Here is a 21,768-nt window from a genome sequence, read left to right on the forward strand (position 1 = left end):
AAGTCTCCAACTATGCTTTTGAAAAAGTTCATACTTAGATTTAAATAACAATAATATAAGGTCAGTCTGAAGTTTTGATGGTATCTAGCTTTACCTGCAGAGAAAATTCATAGGGAGATATTTGGCTTTCTTTTGAGATATAGCTTTCATACAAAATAACTAGTTGAATAAATCTTGTTCAAGACAAATGTTGAATGTATTGCCAGGAATATTTAATTAATAGAGAAAATGCCACCTTATTTCCTGAACATTTGTTTAATTAAAGTCCATTTAAAAATCATAAATTTAGATCATAAAAAAATGCATTGCAAGTGTGTGATTTAGTTAAAAATAAATGCAGTTTTCACTTGACTGCCAAAAACTAGACTTAATGAAAGTAACAGGGCCATATATTATAACAAATTGTAATCATTGTAAGCCAATGAGAACTCAGTGAGAAATAACCAAAGCTAAGGAAAGTGCTGGTTACCATTTTTTTGTTTAGCATCTGATTGTTTAATGGGATAGAGAAAGTTTGTAAGACTAATCACAGGGTGAAATAAAGCAATAACAAAGCAATCCTGTGTAGCCTTAACACTTCATTGCAAGTAGCTAAACTATTTATAATTAAAGGAGAATAGGATTGGAATGTCTGTGGTATCTTTCACATAAACTTAAGCTTTAAACCAAGAAAATTTGAGTCTGCAAGATGGGTATTGAACTGATGGCCTTCTGGAACCCAATAAGGCATTACTCTTTTGATCCACATCCTGAGGTCAAGAGAAAACTTCATCTTAATCATAAAATCTAATGGTAATTCCTACCATGATATGTGAATTCGTAAGAGTAACACAGTATGGTAGTTATATTGAACATTTGAAATCCAGCTTAAAAGGAAGACTTGAAAATCATATTGTTACTCAAAACAAATATCAGGTCATCAAGGTTTTAAACTTGTTTGGTTTGAATTTCCACCTGTTCTAGATACATTACTTTACCCCTGAATTTATTTCAACCTAGAATCAGTTTTAAGTCCAACATTTTTTCAAGCTTTCCTGGTGTTAGCATTCATTTCCATCCTTTTGAAGTATGAACATGAGAACAACTGACCTTTTACTCACAGAATAGGATTTTATTAAGAAGAGGGAGTTTATGCATTAAAAGAATGTTACTTATTTTTGCAAAATTAAATCACATTTAGCAAACAACTCATGAATAAAAGTTAACTTAATCACAGTGAGGATTTGAGGTGCTCTTATGGTTTAACAAAAATTTCTCCTAATGAATTTACAAGAATAGGTATGGAAGCTTCTGGGGAGAACTTTATATTAGGACTTGGGAATAAGAGATTTACAACAACAGCTTTGTAGACTTCTAAAACCTTGTTACATGGCTATGGTAGACGGTCATAGCCTCCTTTGCTTTAGTTGGCAGTATCAACATTTTATTCCATTAAATTCACTTTGCAATTATTTGTTTACGGTTCATTAAAAGTTTTATGTAATTTAAGTACTTAAATTCAGTTTAAGTATGAAGAAGATATGGAAAAATCAAGGTACATTTGTGATGACTTCATAGAAATGATATCATATGCAAAGAAAGGATTTTTCCCGGACTCAGTAAGTAAATTAACTTCACATATTTGTAGTTCAAATTTTATGATAGTTACAAGTGTTTTTTTCTACCTGGTGTGTAACATCTGTGTTTTAAACAGTTTCTTGCTCTACAATACCTGATGCTTGTAATTACTGAAATGCAAGCTCATTTGCATTTTTTTTGCGTAATTGGAAACGAACGAAACAGAGCACTAGCGTTAAACGGTAGTTACGGCTCCATCAGTTTTTTTTTTACCTCCTCTTACCCCATTTTTCGCGCGTCCGCTTTTTCCTCCCTTCCGTGTTTCTTAGGGCGTGCATTAGGCTGGGTTTCGTCAGCTTGGGGCACACTTCTTCCTGTCAGGGGGAGAGGGGCTATCCCCTAGATTGGGCTCGTCCATTGCGCACCTTGAAAAAACACTACGTTACGCACATCATTTTGATGATAGTCCAAATGTGGTTTGAATTCACTCATCACTTCTTTTTGTTCCACTCTGTGGCAGACTATGTAGTTAGTAAAAGGTAACGATTGAGTCGCGAGAGTGTGTTTCAATAATCCGCACGTTTTAAAGAGAAGACGCCATTTGTTGAGACTCGGCAAATGAGTTAGAAGAAAGGCCTGTTTTTCTGGTGGAAAACGAAGATGTAAATGTGGATCGACGATACCATCCAGTACGTTTTCTCGAAGAGCAAATTGATTTTCTGGCTCGCCGAAAATCCTGCTTGAGAAAGGTGTACAACAGTGGGTTTAGGAGGCCAGTGCTAAACCTCAAAATCAATAAAATTACATCAGCCCATAATGGGATCCCTACCCTATTGCCTAAATCCTCTTGCAACGAATTGAAAAAATAGTTGAACCATCCCACGATGAAAACGCAAATCATTGCGCTGTAGATAAGCAGGGCTTTCCGTTCTTTTTTGGAGTTGTGTTGCGTGCACTGCGAAGAAATATGAGATACGTCGCGCTTTATTTGTTCGCAGTGTTTCCTTAGAGTGTAGAAAATATGGAAGTACGCCACTCCCATTATCACTAGAGGAACAACGGCTAGTACCGCCAGGCAAACAAAATCGTAGGTGATTTGGCTTTGGCTTGGTGCTTTCATTGGATCGCGCATGAATGAGATTTGGGAGAGTGAGACGCAGAGTGAGGTTAACCAGACTACCAACAGAATTGCCACGCAGGTTTTCTTGGAGATGACTGACGTAGTTCTCATGACCGAGAACACAATTGTAAAATATCTCTCCAATGTTATCAAGAGTAGGTGGAGCACGGTTGATATCGAGAGGAATCTTTGCCCCAAGTCCATAGCCACACAGATATAATAGTTATTATGGGTGGTACAGGCGATAATGAGTGGTACTGCATACAAACCCGATAACATATCGGATATCGCCAGGCTTGCCAGGCAGAAGTTGGTCACTGTCTTCAGATACTGTCTGGTACACACAAGATAAATGACGAAGCCGTTGATAACAATTATAGATAGCCCAATCGTGCACAGGATAACGAAGATAGCTATGATTACATCAAAGTCTTCTTGGGAATGAGAGTCCATTTCGTCATTTGAGGTGTAATTTACATTACTGTCGTTTGACATTGTTGCGTCAGAGAGCGCCATCGAAGCTGGTCTGCTTGTTTATTAGTTCTTGGGTTTCGTTCTTTTGAGGTTTTGCTCCCTGTTTCTGATGGGGTGGAAAAAGATTCCGAGTTAATTTTCACTTCTTCTGCTCTTTAACTGAGATAATAGCATTCACATCTTTAAGAAATGTGAAAAACAGTAATATTCTAATATTTATTTATTGTTGCACGCTAATTGGTCGCTCCTGGACAGCATATCAATCATAAGCCAATGTTAAGAGAGATCTTTCCTTTAATATTTTATCAGGTTGAACAAAAATAGGACGAGAGGTGACATTTTGTTTGCCTTTTTCATTGTACTCGCTCCTGGTACCTTAATTGTGGTTGGGTACTTTTTTTTCTTACATTTCCACAATTGTTGTCGAAAATCGTAAGAGGCAAGCGAACAAAACTGATACAAGTTATGACATTTCGATGCGATGAAATTGTGAACTAGGAAGGAAAGTAAAGTGACGGTTTTTAGCTGCGTCCTCTGATGAATGAGTGTTCCTTTCGAATAAATTAATTTCGCTCTATATGTAGAGCATTTACAATGATTTTAACCTGGGAAAATTTTTAAAGGTGACTACTAGAAGAAGGATGAAAATTATTTTCATGGCTTATAATTTCATCTTCTCATTTTCGAAGCAATTTTCCGTTGCTTTTCTGGTTGCTTTTTGACTATAGACAGTCCCTCCTTTTCGACGAAGTCCGTTGCATGAGTTGAAAAAGTGAAAGAAAAATTGATGTTAGCGAGCCGTGGAGGGTTCTTAGATGACGTCGATGCGTCGTGGGAGCTCTATAAGCCAGGCGCCTCACTCATGGAGCTCCCGTGGCGCATCGAGGTAACTTCAAGAGGCCCTCTTCTATCAATTTTTTTCACCGGTTTATTTTTTTACTCGCGCCACGGACTTCGCCGAAAAGGATGGATTGCTCGCAGTCTACGTTGTTTTGTAAGCAAAGCAACAAGCAGTTAGGATGATAACCATTTCTAAATTTTAAACGTAGCCGCCTCTTCCGTTGGCTTCCACACGGTTTATTTTGAAGCGTTCAAAAGGGTCAAACGAACGAACTAATCTCTACGAGGCCGATAAACGGGAGTTGTGATTAGTCTTCCGTTTTGCGGATCACGGTAACTTTCGAAATAGGTGGCCATCTCTACGGAGAATTAATCAATAAATATAAAGGCTTTCGAAAGGTGCTTTTACCTCAAAATGTTATAATGATTTCTAAGCAATGATACGAAAGAAGTCGATCTCCGCGAAGTGATCACGTGCTGAAGTCACCACATGCTCACCATTTTTGGAGCAATGGGTGTTTCGCAGTGCGTCAGAACTTGTCCGCTCAGACTAGCACCTGATCCCAGCCGTCTACTTAGGGTATAAGTTGTTACAATTGGTTCATTTTCAAACGATTCGTTAAACCGCCAACAAACACATTTTAACAAAAGCCCATTCAAATGACCTTCTTAATAACTCTCATCGTACTGATTTTTTTTACCTCAGAGGTAACAAATCAATAAGATGAGTCATGATTCTAAGTGTTTATGTTTGTTGATGATCCTAGCAGCATGCAGGACGCGTGTCATATGAACTTCGTAATAAACCTCGCTCACCGTGGAGTCTCTGTGGCTCAGTGGTAGAGTATCGGAGCTCTGAGGTTCGATTCCTCATGGGGACTCAAAATTTTTCGCTGTCCCATGCTCGTGACGAAAAAAAGATCTTTCTCTGTTTATGTTTGTGTTAGGTTTAACTGTTTGAGTCGTATGATTTGTTTATGGATATAAAAACGTATAGGTTACTTATAAAGGAAATACTAATCGCTTAATATAAATCATGTTTCTGTTAGAAAGCTCTCCAAGGACTGCCCATGTTTATCAATCAGAGCCAAGATTTTTTTATGACCCAGTGTTTATATTGGATGCAGTGACGGCTCACAATGATATCTTTTGTAAGGCAAGTTTGACCAAAGAATGTACGAATGAACTTCTGTCTGTTTAAGCCTGTAAAGTGAATTCGCTGTTATTGAATTTTCTTTTTGTTTTACAAGCAAGTCTTGAGAAATTGCCACAGCTCGGTATTACTTAACCATAAGATAATTTGGTTTTATCAACCGAGTTGGTAATGTGAATTGGCCATTGTGAAGAGTTTCTAGAGCTGATGTTTCGAGCGCCGGGGTTAGAAGAAAACACGATAAACACCGTGGCGCAAAATCTTTAGTTTCTCTGTCTAGTACTTCAGCCTCAGTGATTTTATCAAGTGTGTCTCTGATTGGTTGGAAGGGGCAGCCAACTGTTTAGTTCGTTAGTGAAATGGATTTTCTTTATTTGCTTAGTGTGGAGGTGGCAACCATGTGCGAATGACATCAAGAGGTGGAAAGTGGTGCACTAAACATATTGTTCCCAATTGAAATGCGATTTCGTGATTTCTTTTACTGTCTCTTCCAGAGGACAAAAAGTGCGCATTTCAAAAATTTTTTTTTCTCTGAAAAATCATTTTTACCTTCTCTTGTATTCAGAAACTGCGGCAGTTGCGCAATCAAAACTGAAAGTAATAAATAAAACAATGCTGTTTTTTTCATCGGAACTTTGCTCACTGAAGTACAATGCAAATATATGACGCCGAGATTATTTTCTTCTTCTATATTTGAGTGCAAGCAAATATTAACAGTTGGAACTATATAACTTAATAGCTTTTACACAAATGGGACTAAGGCTTTCCCTTAATTGTGAATGCTGAAATCATTTAGGTATTTACTGGAAAGACATCAGAACATTGCTCATTTGCCTCATATATTCACCTCCCAGTGACTACTAGTTAGCATTTTTTGGCTTTATAAACAAGTAATACACTTGAGAGTTACTTTTAACTAAAGCTTCTGGGTTTGATGAGGATTGGGCCTTTTTTTAGCCTCATGAACAGGGGACTCCCTTGTAAATTGATGTAAATTTGAGGTTATTTCTTTTTACTAGAACTTTCGAGCAATTTGCCTGTTTTGTCAAAAGTACTCTTCAGCGAAATTTGGAAATGCAGACATGCGATGCATACATGGTAATTAACTTTAAAAAAATTTGAAATACTTTTGTGTGGTAATTTCAAATAGAAAAAGTATTGAGGTATAACGATTGCATGGTCAATTGTCATTTTATGGAAATAGTACAGAAAATAGTACAACCCACTCAATTGTAACAAGAGCCATGACTGATCTAACTCAGGAAAAAATAACTTTGTAGAAATATGTATGATTATAAGCTGTAAACGCTGTTTACTGACCTTAAAACGAGGGATGCCTTTTTAATGCGTTGAGTCTGTCGCTGGCTTAGCGTAGTCCACATTCAATGAGGTCTAGTCAGTGACAATGCGTTGCTGGGATTCAGAACGTATCACTGGTAATGATAAAGGTGTAAATTGTTCTTTTTCGTTGTTTTTCGTTTGTAATGCATTCATCCTTTGTTATTTTAATTCAAAGCGAAAAGGTCTTGAGCTTATCGACTCTTATTGATTTCTTTTTGATATGTTAATGAAATGAATGTTGAAAAACTCAGAATGCTTATGTGAATCTCTCCTAGTTCATACAATTTTTTTCTATTTTAGTGATTGAAAAACCATCGGGAAAATCAAGAATGAAAATCAATGGGAATTGTTTTGCGTTTACAGCTTTAGTGCTCGAGTTTTTTCGCTACGTTACACAACCCTGATTGTTTTATTCAAAGAATCATCTGTTTGTCCTTACCAAGCCGGTGTGCTTTTGCAGCGTTATCTTAAGAGTGTGAAAAATAGAGCTTTCTTTATACCCGTGAAATGTCCGCAGCCGGCAGTCGTAAACGACTCTACTTAGTTTGAATTGTTAAGTAATGATACCTTGAACGTAGATGCTTTACTCCGGAGTAGTGGCATGGTCTAAAATTATCACTGGTAATGATGCAGAGTGGATTCCGATCCAATGGGATCCATAATAATAGGGAAAGTTAACAAAATCAGACGACCGCGAAGCAGGAGTCCGTTTTGTTCATCACTGATATGAATGAACGTGAAATAATGGAAGATAGTGAAATTAGTTCTTCTCTTGAAAAAAACTTGTGTAGATATCTAACCTTTTGGAATATATCCTGATAGGTCGTGGTGCGCAGAAATCAGTTTATATGTTGTGTTTTCGTCTTGTTGTGATGATGTGGAAGAACAATGCAAGATTTTGAGTTCAAGAGCCACTAATAAAATCATTGTTGGCCGAAAACAAATTATTGTACTTACATCACTAACTGAGGGAAAGTAATTAAAAAATGTATTATTCTTAGACTTTTTATCACCTTTGTGTTGAAATTCTATTTTAATGATTTTGACATTGCTTGAATTGTTTTCCAAAGTAGGTCAGCGCATTTATGCAATGGAACGAACCCCTCCTAAGATCAGTTAGAACTGAGTCTTAAATATATAGTGACAAACCTTCATTATCGGATACCCGGCCTTCACAACGAAAACGGACGCTAAAGCGCTTGGACCTCATCGTTTTCTACAACAGCCAATATGGTTAATTATCTACCGAGGAACAGTCTGGCAACCTTGCTCAGGCAGACAATCCTGAACAATTTATATTTGCCAAATGGTCAAACTGTGTTTTATATTTATTTCTTAAGGGCTCGTACCGTTAATGTTGTGAACTTTTCGTTCTCTTGATTAATAATACACATGATCTAATAACACAGTGAAAGAAGTAAATATTGTAGAACACGTCCCGCCGCTTTGCTTGCGCTCTCTCTCGCTCTTTCCGTCTTCAGACAGTAGTTATGGTAGCTCTGAGTCGATTTGTTATTTGACAGCTACGTTGCTCCTTCTGATAAATGTCGTTCTGACAAACAATCGCACTTTAATGTAAAATAAGTTGTCACAGTGTTACATCACACCTCTAACTCTATAATAAACTTGGTATAGATGGTAAAAGGTCAAGGAGACCTAATGATAGCCATCATTCGTGAAAATGATAATGGTGATAGCAATAGTAATAATGATGATAATAACAATGATGATAATTATGATGAATAAGTGGTAGAGACACGATCCATACAGAGTAGAGGAGAAAGATGACATTACATTCATTCATATGCAGTAGAGCCAAATTTGATGTGGCAGTGACAGGGAATGTATTTAGCACGAACACATGCGCGCCGAAATAGCGCAACTGAGTCTTGTTTTTGACAGTTTGACAGTAATATCTTACTCTTTTCAGCTCTCGAACTTTCAATTTTCATTTAGAAACATTTGTAATTTTGGCATCGAAGGAGTTCAGACATCTGTTACACCTGTTAATTTCATATACTATATCTCATGTTTGTCTTTTTTGAGTACAGGCAGGACTAAAGTTGCCACTAGCCCACGGAGGTTTTTGCGCTTGCGTTTGGTTGAGAAACACGTCCCCATTTTTCGCAATAGTTCTTGGTTTTTTCATACCACACAGTTACAAAATGTTTAGCCCTAGTGGTGTGAATTGTGTCTTTACTGCTTATCGATGTGAGTTTGTACTGTGTACTCTCGTGGAATGTATTAAAACTCTCAGGATCACAGTTTTAGATGCACACAGACATGTGTACAGCTAATAAGTTTAACATTGGTGAAACAGAAAGACGACAAGGTGGATGATTCCGAGAACACCTTCGCGACGTAGAAAGAAATGACAAGGACGCATCCGAACCAGTCGCTAGACACTTTAATCTCCCTAATAATTATAACAGCATACGGCAGTTTGCGGCCCTTCCCAACATCTAGGCAGTTCGGAAAGCCGCAAAACTCTACTGAGAACAAAAATTTATCTTCTAAATCGGCACTCTAAATCAAAGAGCGCTCTTCAGTCAACTAATTTATTCTTGTTTTCTCGTCACCGTATTTCCACCAATAGCGTAGCTCCATTTTCTGCATATACACCCACACAAAATTCCTCTGATCGCTCTGACGAAGGGCTAACGCTCGAAACTTCAGTCTTTAAACTCTTTACGGTGGCCAATTTACGCTTTCAACTCAGTTGATAACACTAAATTACCCTGTTATTGCCAAATGTTCTTTCATCGACAGGTGTCATTATAAAGTGCGCCAGGAAATACAGCTTGAGCTCAAATGAACCGAGCCCACTTTGGTAACTAAGTCGTTGATACCGAACACGGTGATTGCAAGGGAAAGGACGAGTCATGAATATTGAGCGATGGTCGTTTCCATCTGTTCATGGCTGAAAAAAACCGCAAGATTGTTTTAACAGTTCTAATTTGAATTTGTGGATGATTAGCTTTCTTTAATGTCAATTTTCCAGACATCTGTTCATTAGATTCTTTGAATTCAGAGGTAAAGTTGACTGGAATGGAATGGATAGACAGCAAATAACTTCAAACTTTGGTCCGCACTGGTCTCTTATGAGAACTTATCGTCTTTTTTTTTCTAAACGAGTGACGTGACGAAATAAAACATCTGTCAGACGCGGAAAACGATTCTGACTTTTCATTCATTTGGGCCCACTTAGCCGGCCACAACAGGCTCTTGCTGCCTACAATAGTATTCCATTCAACTCGTTCACATCTAGCAATGTTAACAGCTGTTTCTCTCATGCACGTATCAGTAATTGTTAAAATATGGTGGCGACGTTTTGGAAAGCCAAAAACTGATATGTTGCTAATTCTGTCACGATAAGTTTCTTTTAATATCATATTTTTTTTACATATTTTAAACAGTAATTGTTAAAATATGGTGGCGACATTTTGGAAAGCCAAAAACTGCTATGTTGCTAATTCTGTCACGATAAGTTTCTTTTATGTCATATTTTTTTAAACATATTTTCAGTTAAAGTTAATCACACTTGCAGTATTTTTTTTAGTGATAGGAATCGGTTAACTTGTGACAAGTTAACGGATGAGAGAGAGTAGTACACCTTTTCTCCCAGCTGCATGTATCAGGATATCTTTAACTCTCTAGTCCCGTCTATTTTCAGAAGGATTTTAATTTTTTTATTCATTAAATTCTTTTCAAAATCACATTGGACTGAACTTTTCTTTCTTGGAACGCTAGGTTCTTTTAGTCTTTTTGTGTTCCACGAAGTCGAAGTAATTGCGACAGAATACAAAACAACAACGGGTGTACGCGCACCCACGGTTCACCTTTCCCAGACATCATTTAGTTTATTTCTAGATGCAGATAAATGAATAAGTGAATTTGATGCTAGATAAACGTATGGATATGTAAAATCTTTCCGCAGTCTCGGTTAGCTTGTAAATTGTGGTTTATTTCAGCTGTTGGCAACCTGTTATTACTTTGTGCTTGAGCAATGACAATTTGATTTTCCGAAACACTTTTGTGTTTTAATTACTTTATAGACTCTCTCTTCACCTATTTTACCGATGGGTCATTTGTTTGTCCGCTTTCGCGATAAGAACGAGTGTTGCAGTCAATACCGTTCGAAAACTGACAAACTGTATAACATCCACTATATTTTTTCATATCAATAAAATATGTATACATTCGCACGTGGCGACTCACCTTTCACTAAAACAGCTCTTTTGCCACAATATTTTTCAGAGGAAATTTAATGTTTTTTCAACTGCTTTTGTGAGTATCTTTATGGTCCCTGTAGGAAAATCACAAGTTAATAAATAATCGATGGTTAACAAGTAAAATTTAGCATTTATTTTGACAATTATTGTGTTTAATCATGAAATATTTATCCTACATATGTTTAGTTTTAGGAAAAATCTTTTAGAGAAGCCGTGTTGCTTGAGTGCAAATTAAATATGAGCCCCTCAGTAAACAGGGACTTTTTTCCAATTTCAATAACTTTCGTATGTGATTGAGAGGAGAAAGCGTAAATTTTAGACAATGGTCAGCGATACAGTGTATCATTATTCCGTAAATGTCCGATTACTCTTTGTATCGTAGCAACATCGCAATCCCGATCACAGCGACATTAGAAAGGCTTTTATTGCGAAATATAAGAAAAGACGATTAACTTTTACTCACCCCTATGTTTAATTGATTGCGACGAAAACGCTGAAGGCAAACAAAAAAGTGGCGACTCTCCTTTATGCCACAACGATCACTGCTCAAAGTTCCTAAACAAGATTGACAGAACAAGTTAAACGTGCGAAAGCTTGGGTATTGAGCTTTTAGTACTGACGCGCTTTATAAGGTAACCCCTTTAGGCTTAGTGTTGCAGAAGAACGAAGATTTTCAGCGCGAGTTAACAATAACTTGATTCACATTTGCAAGAGCCAGTAGAGCAACAATCGGCCATTGAGCCTAGCAAAGGGCTCTTACTATCCACCATGAAAACACTCAATTGCAAAAACGTTGACACCTGAAAAGCATAATCAATAAAGGATGAGACCCAACAGCTTTATGAAAATTTTTTTCAAGTGTTACGTAATCAGTAGGTGCTTTACTTTTTCCCTTATTCCTGAAAAATATCAGTTTACTGCAATTTTTTTTCAGGGAAGTGTGCATGGCCTCTATTATTTACCACGCGCAACTAATGATGGTTATCATGTGCTTGGGTACCCATGAAACCGTGAGGTCTCATCGTTCATTGCTAACGCTTTTTAGGTGTTAATGTTTTTGAAATCGAGTATACCCCATAGCAAGGCATCAAAGCCATAATAAAGCACATCCATTTGTGGTTTGGCGTATCTTGGTAATTTAAGGTATAAAAAGAGATAGCTTTTAGCAAAAAAAGTATATCGCTCACGGAAAAATGAAAACGCTGGGAAGTGCTTCGGCTTTTCTCATCTGCTGTTTTCGCTTATCCTGAATACATTCATTTCGTGCGTATTAATTATTTATATTGTTACCATAAAGACTTACCGAAAACAGACCCACAGAGTGAAATTCATGAATTTATCTACACCTTTCTCTCATGTATGTGAGTGCAATTGGAAAAATATCAACGGGCTACTGCCACTCTTAGATAAAGCACTAAGTGTATGGGCGTTCCTGCAAAGGTGTTTAGACAAGTTTGAACAGCCTTCTGTGAATTCTCTTTTTTTTCATATTTACCGATTCACTCACAACTTAGGAGTTGATAATAAGTTGTAAGCGACAGGCAAGACAGCTGACAAAGACACACTACAATCTGTGTTTACATTTTACGGAGGAAAGGATAAGGCCTTACATAGAATTGAAATTATTTCGATGAGGTAGAATCGCGTCGAAAAATTAAAGATCTGTCGTACGGATATGATTTATCTGTGTACTGAGAAGAGGTGGTTCGTGTTTGACAAGAATATTTCAAGTAAATTCGAATGGGATGCTAAATTGCAAAAGATAGAGAGGCTTCATTCGCTCTAGACAAAGATAAAGGTGAATTTGCTTGAATTGCCAAGGCACTCAAATGGGCTGTGGGGAATCACGATACTTTAAAGATAACATGAAGCTCACTTCTTTGCACCGAATTTTAACAAAACAGCCAAATGAGCACAGTTGCGTACACTGTTACAAAACTAGTACTAGCTATGTTTTATTACTGTTCAAGTACTGAAAAGCAATATCGAACACATCGCAAGTCTTGGTGCACGTGTGTTTGTAAAACATGCCCGAAGTCACAAAATTTCTTTACGCGCTTAATTTATCTTAACCAGTAAAAAAAAGAGACAAATCAAACAGCAAAGGGAAGCGATCGAGGCGCAAAAAAAGGATTGTGACTGAATCACGCTATCTAAAACGTTTCTTCCTTCCCTAAACTCTCAGTTCGACCATCGCTTAAATAAACCTGGACGTAACGTACAAGATAAGATATTCAAACTGCAAAATAAAACCTAACATATGAAACAAACTAAGCACACAAAATAAGATTGATTAAAATAACCTGTGAGAGTGCAAAAACTAAACTAAGCAAAAAACAAAAAAGCACGAGCAAATGCAGTTATATTCTCCTGGAGCCCACAGTATGTAATTTTATGTGCACAGTGCGTTTGCTGAACCGTAGGTGAATAACAGTCTCACAACGGAAACATTTAAGCCAATACATATTTCATAAAATTTCAAATGAGTTCGGCATCGCGTTAAAGTGCATATGATCCAGTAGTACTACGTGATCAAAGAAACCATCATCACTTAATTTCAGCAGTTTATAATGGTGTCTGGAATCAATAATAACTGGCTTTCGTAGTTTGTTGATGTCCTCTTTTAAGAACATTTCCCCAGCGAACTTTATGAATCTTTGCTGGGCTTTTATATGCTGCGTTGTTGAAACTGCGGTTACGAATTTGAATTATAATGGTGTATTTTCAGTCAGGAATCAACAGAAAGGATGATCCATTTAATTTTGCTAAATGCGCAAACAAAGCCGGTAGCACAGTACTAATAGTGACAATTCCTTATCGATGCGAACATGATGTGCTACCGATGAAGACAAAGTGCATCAGTTTTGTCGGAAGAAAGTCGCTGTCAGTTACGATCTGGAATGGGTGTTTGAAATGAAATTTGAAAAATTTTGTGTCAGGTGATTTAGCGGATCGGGTTCGGGTTAGCGATGCAGAGGAGGCAACATTATCAAATTTATTATTAGATAACAAATGATTTCGCCTTGAGAAATCTTCTATAGGCGATATAGGTAATATTTCCCTACACTTTATATCAATTCCATTCATGATACGAAAATAAGGGTATTTTTTTTTATAGGAATACATTATTGGAATAAATTTGAGAAACTTTCTACTCACAGTTTCTAGGACGAAATTGCCTTGTAACGATCACTTTCTTGTGGCTGTTTGATGGATGGGCTGACTTGCTTTAAATCTTGATAGAAAGCTGGGTTTTGAGCGGAATACCTTTTTTTAATTATCTTATCCATTCGTCTATTTAAATTTGCTATTGAATTTGTATTTATTTCTCACTTTTCAGTCAAGTTCATTTCCATACGTGGGTCTGTGAACAATAGGGTCTTAGCGCCACCTTTCACATTTGACGGGATTTCGGTAAATTAATTACGATATTGGATACGATAGTTTGGCTTATGGAGTCTCTTTTTGTGAAAAGGAAAAAAACTGGGAACTGCTATATTTATATTCAATTACGGAAGGTTTCCCAGTGACTTCTTTGTTTTGCAGTCTGGTTATGGTGGCACCGAGAATGAAGATCAGCACTGATTAGTGTGAAAAGTGAGCGGTTAATTTCGCGATAAAAGCAGCTGCTACAGCGTTATGTGATTGATGGGTGATTACAGAGGCCCTTTACTAGAAGAAGCGCTTGCTTCTTTCCTTTAATTTGTGTAATAAAGATTGGCAGTTTGTAGTGAGGGTGCGTTGAAAGAAGCAGTTGGCAAGAGTTTCCAAAGCTGTTTGCAGTTTTGTAAATATTTATATAAGACTCTTTCTTGGTAAAATGAACGCTCGGGGCAAAATACTTTATTCACTTTTGACTTCTATTGAAAAACTGGTGTGCGTTTTATTTTTGCATTTATCTCGTTGCAATTAAAAAAAGAAAATTATTGCGGACCAATCACAACGCGTTGTATTTATTGGGTTTGCTGTGAACAGCGATACGGTGGCAGATCGCTTTATCCCTTGGATCTTTTTAGACTCATGAATTAAGATTTGAATACATGAATTTTGCGGGCTTTAAGGTGAAAAGTAACATTTTGGAACAAGATAACGCTAAAAGATTTTTTGTCATTTTTATTGACTCAGAGTGATATTAGCTACGGCAGAATGGACTCTTATCATGCTGTTATCTCTCGGGAAAGTACTCGACTGACAAATCTGCATATTCATTTGAGGGTGAAATGTGTTGTAGAATCAAGAACTACAGGTCGATAGGTTGGCCAAAGCGATGAGCTGTTTCATAACAAAATAACAACAATTAGGCTAGTAATACACCAAGTTTTTAAGTTCTACCACTCTAAGTGGAGAACAGGAAATTATCGGACCTTTGAATAAGCTCGCGAATAATAAGAACTATCCTCCGCAAATTCATAAACGACCTTGGAAATATTTACAAGAGTATGCTTTTTCGTGCAATAAGTGGACGGGGACTTCTTTCAGCCAAGAGTTATTCATTTTGTATTCGTTTACTTTAATGAGGGAGAGGGTTTGAAATTAGCACCGTTTATAAGGCTGTCACTTTCCTTAGTACCTTGAGCTAAAAAACCTTGCAAGGTTGTGATGTTCAGCTATAATTTCTCAAGGTTTTCCTGTTCTTTCCTGAATTGTCTCGAATTGTATCATAGTTATAGGAACTCGTGAATTATCTTTTAAAAGTGCTTTTCCTTGTATCATAGCGGCTTTTTGTAACATATCAAAAACTTATCTTTTCCTTGAAATCTTTGAGGTATCCTGTGAACGCAAGGTTCTTTCTTTCTTTAGTCTTCTTTCCCGTGAGTGAACTTTACTGCGGCTTTTTTGTTCTTTTTTCGGCGTAACGCATGGTTATTGCACCGTTCACTAATCAATCTATGAGTCAATTTGAGCATATTGCGTCACAGAATAACCATTACTCGTTGAGCAATGGTGCTTGTAAAACCTCATTAACTTCCAAATGTGCAGCTCTTGATAAATGGCTTCAATCCAGAATGTACAAGGCTTTTGGTGAAGTTTTCAGCAAATGGGATTAATTATGAGTAGAATAGTTCGGATCACAATTGGCTATATTTCAAGAGTCGTAAATTGTGATCTAGCTTTAAAGCAAGTTAAGTCCTATAACCATAATAAGTTTACCGGAAAGGGCGCGTAAGTCGCCGGAAGGGGCGTGTTAATCATGCTAGTCTTAAGTACCGCAATAGGAAGCATCTAATGACCTTTTAAAAGCCACGTAGGACTAGTATTTTTTCATGAATCCTAAACTTCCCTTTGTTCCCAGAAAAAAAAAAGTTTGTGTGTCTGTACGTGTGGAATGTTATTTTTATATCTCAACATCGATACCTGTTCTCCCCGTTGTTTTGATTCTAAATTAGTGCCGCGTGGGCAATTCTGAACTCGTTTACCATAGCATTAATGATTTGGGACTTAAGCCAACGCAAAATTAAGCACATCTTCTTAAAATTTTAAATTAATTAGCAGTTTCTCAGTCTATTAGGCTAGATATAATGTTATGTATCGGTGCACCGCCACATCTATAAAGTCTAGTTTCTTGATACGCTCGTCTCTGTGATCCCAGTTTGACAACGATTTTGCGTAGACAACTTAACTTTAACAGCACCTTCCATTTTCAAAATTTTTTGCTATTGAGGATCGAAAAGTTTTGTTAACATGTTCAAATGCTCTCCCTCTGTGGGTGGTAATTAGATAAGGCAAACTCTGAGTCGTGGTTTTCAGTTGCGCCACTTTACCGGAAGGGGTGTGAGAGTCACCTCGGTCAAGTAAGTTCCGCATTAAACATTTGGGGCACAAGGCCACAAAGATAACTACCGTGAATGAAAACTAACTTCCTCTCCTTCCCAGAAAATTGGTTTGAATTGACATACATGTCCTCGATTATTCTTTGCTATTATCCGCCTACCTTATTGTTTGGTTTTGGTCCAACTGTAATAACATTCAAGTTTCTAACTTTTAATCTCATTCTAATCGGTACTTTCTCTGACTATGTTCAAATAATTTGTGCATATTGTGTGACCGAAATTAGTGTTGCCCAGTAGGTTGTGGAATACTCAGTCCTAGAAAAGCTGGTCTTTAATAAACGTGCTTTCTTTGGTTGCAATTACTTATAAGTGTCATTTTTTGTCACGATGGAAAGGGGAAAATATGTTTATTATTTTAATTCTTTTTCCATCGATAACGGAAGGAAATATGTAATTCTCACCTCCTAAAATTCGGAGAAATTGATTCGACCTCGTAATTCACGAATTACTGCTCGTGAATCACAGAACTCTTTTTTTCCTCTTTGTTAGATGCTCATATCGTTGGTGTTTGGTTGCGCAATATCAAAGAACCTCGCTGGAAGAGCTTAATCCACATTTAAAAGAGCAGCCGAGTGTAAAATGCAGAATTCTACAGCACCTTTGATAAATTTGAATTCCACTTACATATTGTCACTGCTTTATAATCTAAAACGAAAAAATCAAATCAAATCGATTCTATTGAGGCTTGCGCTAGAGTTATAAGATTAAATAATGACCGTCATAGAAACAGATAAAAAAGTAGTAAATCACCTCAGAAATCGTTTTTTCTTACATCAGATTAAAGCAGTTTGAAAAAAATCAATAATTAAGAAACAACTATTATGTAACTTTTACACGGCGTATTGCGCTAAAACTGGAAGATTTTTATTGTTTTCAAGTCATAGCTGCAACGAATCAGGAAATTGTGAGAAAACTGCAGTTAAATATGGAAAATCCAATTTTATATTAAAAAATCGGTAGGAACTGAAAAGTTCACAACTTTCAGCCTTTTTGGCCGTAATATAAATTCATAATGGTAATTTTTGGAAAATTTTCAATGGGTAGACAGAACAACTACATGGTGAGGTTTAAGGCAACAACTGATTTATTAGTGTCTCGTCCCATCCAGTGCCCCAGGCATCCATCCTAGTCGTGATATAGAGATAATTTTATGGAAAGTGTACACAAAAGATTTTTACTCATGAGTTGCGATGCATCAACAAAACATATTATGATTTGCTCACATTTCAATTTAAAGATTGGCAGCTAACGTCGTTCGTCCAATCAGGGACCCGAACGATAGTATTTCACAGAGAAACTGTCAGTATGTAGGAAATAAATATTCTCTACAGCACCATAAGTTCACACTGGAGGTGCCATGTGGCTCGTACATGTCGGAAGCTCACCTTGCCGCGATGTGATCAGAGTGCATGTGTTCCGACCGTAATGATTTGCTCTTTTGAGCAAGTCACGTGACCTCGTTAAGACTACTTTGCTTTCGTTATCATCCCGCAACCTCGCCTCAACACGACAGTATTCCAGCGCGACAAAGTATACTTATCATGTGAACTTATTGCTGAGACAATCTTAAACCTCGAAGTGCACAGCAAACCTGTAAACTAAAGTTTAGTGCGAAATAAAAGGGCTTGTATTGTTAATCCTGAACTTCAACATTTATGAAGTTAAACCGCAAATTAAATAAACATTTTAATGATAGGAGGTACGCCTTAGCTTTTAGAGTCTTGAAGAAGCTACAAATTAAATTCGTCATTTTCTGTCCACTTGAATGCTGTTCTGCCATTCGTAATGGTCTTATTATTGTTCCATTTATGTTCTTTATGCGATATTTTACCAGTGTTTAGTGTCATGACATAGGAGACATCTCCCAATTCAGGTTGCCCAGTACTATGTGTTTCCATTCGATGGTATGTTTCTTATTTTATAAAAACTTTAATTAAAGTTGCAAATTTCGAAATTGGTATCGGTTGATACTTGGTTCAATTTGACGTCTTAGGTCCATTGTAATGTCAAAGGAAACTGACAGACGGAGCTGAGAGCATTGGTTTACAGAGTGATTTATTTAGAGAACCGTTTATCAATCGTTATCCATAGCGACTGCAATTTTATCCTCAAAGTGCAGTTGTATATCCAGCTATACTTTAACATGCCCACAGATCATTTGGTTTTACTAACTGAGTTAATGATGTAAATTGGCCACCGTAAAAGTTTCAAAGCTTACGTTTCGAGCGTTAGCACTTCGTCAAGGCGAATGCTTCGAATGATTCACCAAGACAGCACCACAGTTTCCTTAAAAAACTTACCCGCTTCATACTTATACATGAATTTATCAAAAGCCCTATGAACAGAATGTTGCATATCGAATATGACCTAACTTCGCCATCCGTTAACGACCGAAGGCAGACAACCGTCGACGGTCTGTCTCATTCAAAACCTTTAATTAACCACAGGGATTGATATTTGACATCAAAAAAGTGACAAGAACATGTCATTGAAATGGTTCCGTTTCCCTGAATCTTCTCACGTAATGCTTCCTATCTGTCCGCTCAATAATTTATGTCGACTAAGATTTTTTTCAGGTAATGCAGTTATGCTCGCCTGTCGAAGTTATTTTCTGTGGCTCTGCGGTAATGCAGTAAATGATCTCTGGGTAATAAATGGAGAAAAAAGAATCCTAGATTGGAAATGAATTGAACGACTTCCTTTCGGACGAGTGGTATGTTTTAGCCAAAATTGGAGAAACAGGAAAGATTATTCACATAAATACTGAAGATGAACATGTGCCAAATATTTTCTAAACCTCATCAATTTGTTACTCTTGCGATTAGAAACAAAACGAGGGAAAATATTGGGACATTACTTTCTCTAGAAACAAATTATTCCTGTAATGTTGATAATTTTGCAATTATGAGTCATATCGTTTGGGACTTAACAGCATTTCACTTTGAAAAAGCAATATGTGTCCACGTGGTCCTCCAGCAGATCAGCGGGGGAGAGATGGTAGGCGTCCTTAGCCTCACAAATTTCAAAATGTATACAAGTCAGACCTTGACAAAAACATCTCAAAAGGACGCTCGAGCATTAAGAAGAATTGCTCTCGAATCTTAAATGAACAGTAGCAAATGAAGGTTTAACTGAGTCCTAACTACACTGAATCCTGAGTGCAGCTCAGACAGTTCGGGATGATGAGACTAACATGAACGTGACGCGAAGAGTGTAGTTCGCGATTTGATCGTGAAATCTTACCTGCATGGAGGCATGTGAATTTAGACCGATATCCTACTTAACCAGTCCCTATATTTGACTTCGGACGTGAGATCTCGTGAATGTGCGCAGCCACCGCTTCCTATTCTCTTTTTGATTGGAAGGTCTCTGTTTCGGCTTTCTGCTCGTATGTGTTACTTAGTGTATAATTTATCACTTTCTAAAGGATGAATCTTCCACCAGAAGTTTATCAAACAAAAAAACGACGAAAATTATTTATACACAATAGTGCTTGACTCAGGTGTGCAAAAGTGTATATATGTTTCTCTTTTAATGGTTTCCTAAAATAAAAAGCAAATTAAGAAAAGCGAGATTTTCGAGAGAAGGAAGAAGAAACAAAAACAGAGGCTGTGGGAGTGTTTGTTATTATTAAATAATAAGTTTACGTCTTTGTCAGTTTAGTGTATCAATAATAAAACCATAAATACGAGAGGGAGAGGATCGGTGTGCGTCGCCAAGTGCCGACAGCTATCTTACGCGAATTGATTTCTGTTTCAGAGACGCGTCTCTAAAGGTAGCCTGATGATAGATAATTACCAGTTTAGGTCACTGCTCAACAAGTCTTGCAACTAGTCGCATTGAACCGAAAGTTGGGTTGTGTAAAGTTTTCTCTAACTTTGGATAGCTTTATTTAACTTAAGAAGTGAAGAGATCAGGGACAGAAAAATTTCCTTATTTTCAAGATGTGTATTTGTAACTTGTTCAGAGGTTGTAAGATGTAAAAACAAATATGGCAACTGAAACGATTGTAATATTATCTTCTTGCTTCACATGAGACGCTTCCTTCACGGTGACCTCCGAACTCAGCCGGTAAATGTGATGATTTGATAGTCATCTAACATGCCCTGTCCCATTTCGGAAACACATGAAAGTGATACGCGAGTAAACTGATCAGAAAGACAAACACAAAACATGACTGATATATCAATTAGTTGTTACTTACAGTCACAGACCTAATGCACATGAACTTTACTAAAGCAACGCATTACAGCAGTGAAGAACACACCCGTTTGTTGAGATCTTTACGGTTTGATGGTTTTCATTCAAAGAAGAATTAACAATCTTAACCTATTCCTACTCATTCTGATTTGTTTAATAAAAAAAATTCTTTCTTTTCTTAATACTCTAAAGTCTCATGTTGCGGTCTTTTACGACTCCTCGATTCTCCTTTATTGTTGAACTGTAATGAAATTTTAGAGGGAGCCTGAGTTTTTTTTCCCTTTTTTAATTTTTAACAGATATGATTCCCTCTTCTTTTAACTCGTTCATAAACGGACGTGTCCAAAAATATTTTAATGCATTAGGTAGTTTTTTGTTTTAGAAAACCACACTTTCAGCAACGTCCAAGGAACGAAACAGCGCATCTCATTCTTGGTTTAATCACCGTTCGAGCAGGAGAGTGTTTCTTTTTTGAAGCGAAAAAAGAAAAAAAGAGATTTGCACCTCGTGGCGGTTTCAGCTCAAAATTGAGGAAGTAATGATTAAGCGCCTCTTAGCATCCTGAAAGTTTACATCCTGTCGGAGGCTCCCTGCTGGCCATTTTTTGGGGCGAAGAAAATTCAGGCTGTTCGATTCGAGGTGGCCTTTTTCGCTTTTCTTTGCAAGCACTGCCCTTGTTAAACTGAAATTTTGTGGTTTGAAAAGTGGAGTACGTCCGTTCAACGCTCAAGGGTTTTTAATATCTATAACGTTATTCTCAGCAATAAACGAGAGTGAAATTAATTAATGACCAAGAATTTTTACTCTGGCTAACTCTGGCACCAAGTCGGACTTCAGTGATCTTTTATCTATTTTGGACAGACTTCAGTGCTGAGAGCAAACGAAACCAAGCAGTTACGTCTCAACGGTATATCGAGTGCATTGTTTAATTATGAGTTTACTCTACATGTTAACTTTCCCGTCACTGTGGATGATCTAATTAACTTCGGAAACGGTGTTGCAGCTTTGCTTGCCGTAGCT

The 21,768-nt window shown here is 37.2% G+C and overlaps 1 protein-coding gene across 4 annotated transcripts; it reads right to left on the reverse strand.

The window, feature by feature from the left end:
• Positions 1–410: 410 nt before the first annotated feature.
• On the reverse strand, positions 411–19,905 carry LOC131778134 (histamine H2 receptor-like). Of its 4 annotated transcripts, XR_010717333.1 has the most exons (5): positions 13,877–14,062; positions 11,181–11,272; positions 10,704–10,791; positions 1,831–3,257; positions 411–749 (listed from the first exon to the last, which is right to left on the reverse strand). XR_010717333.1 is itself a non-coding variant. In XM_066166025.1 (4 exons), exon 4 carries the CDS (start codon positions 3,191–3,193, stop codon positions 2,141–2,143), a length of 1,053 nt encoding a protein of 350 aa, XP_066022122.1. In that variant the 5' UTR covers positions 3,194–3,257; positions 10,704–10,791; positions 11,181–11,272; positions 13,877–14,062; the 3' UTR covers positions 1,261–2,140. The 4 variants fall into 4 exon arrangements, 3 of the variants coding, with proteins under 3 accessions (XP_066022122.1, XP_066022123.1, XP_058950499.1); XM_066166025.1 differs by lacking the exon at positions 411–749 and having other exon boundaries at positions 1,261–3,257; XM_066166026.1 differs by lacking the exons at positions 411–749; positions 10,704–10,791; positions 11,181–11,272; positions 13,877–14,062 and adding exons at positions 6,465–6,577; positions 7,286–7,338 and having other exon boundaries at positions 1,261–3,257.
• Positions 19,906–21,768: the final 1,863 nt, after the last annotated feature.

This window comes from Pocillopora verrucosa, chromosome 4 (assembly GCF_036669915.1).
Source record: "Pocillopora verrucosa isolate sample1 chromosome 4, ASM3666991v2, whole genome shotgun sequence".
In the NCBI taxonomy this organism is placed as follows: Eukaryota; Metazoa; Cnidaria; class Anthozoa; order Scleractinia; family Pocilloporidae; genus Pocillopora; species Pocillopora verrucosa.

Excerpts from the sequence above, each read along its gene's own strand:
- LOC131778134 (XM_059094516.2), bottom strand. The coding sequence starts at position 3,193 with ATGGCGCTCTCTGACGCAACAATGTCAAACGACAGTAATGTAAATTAC.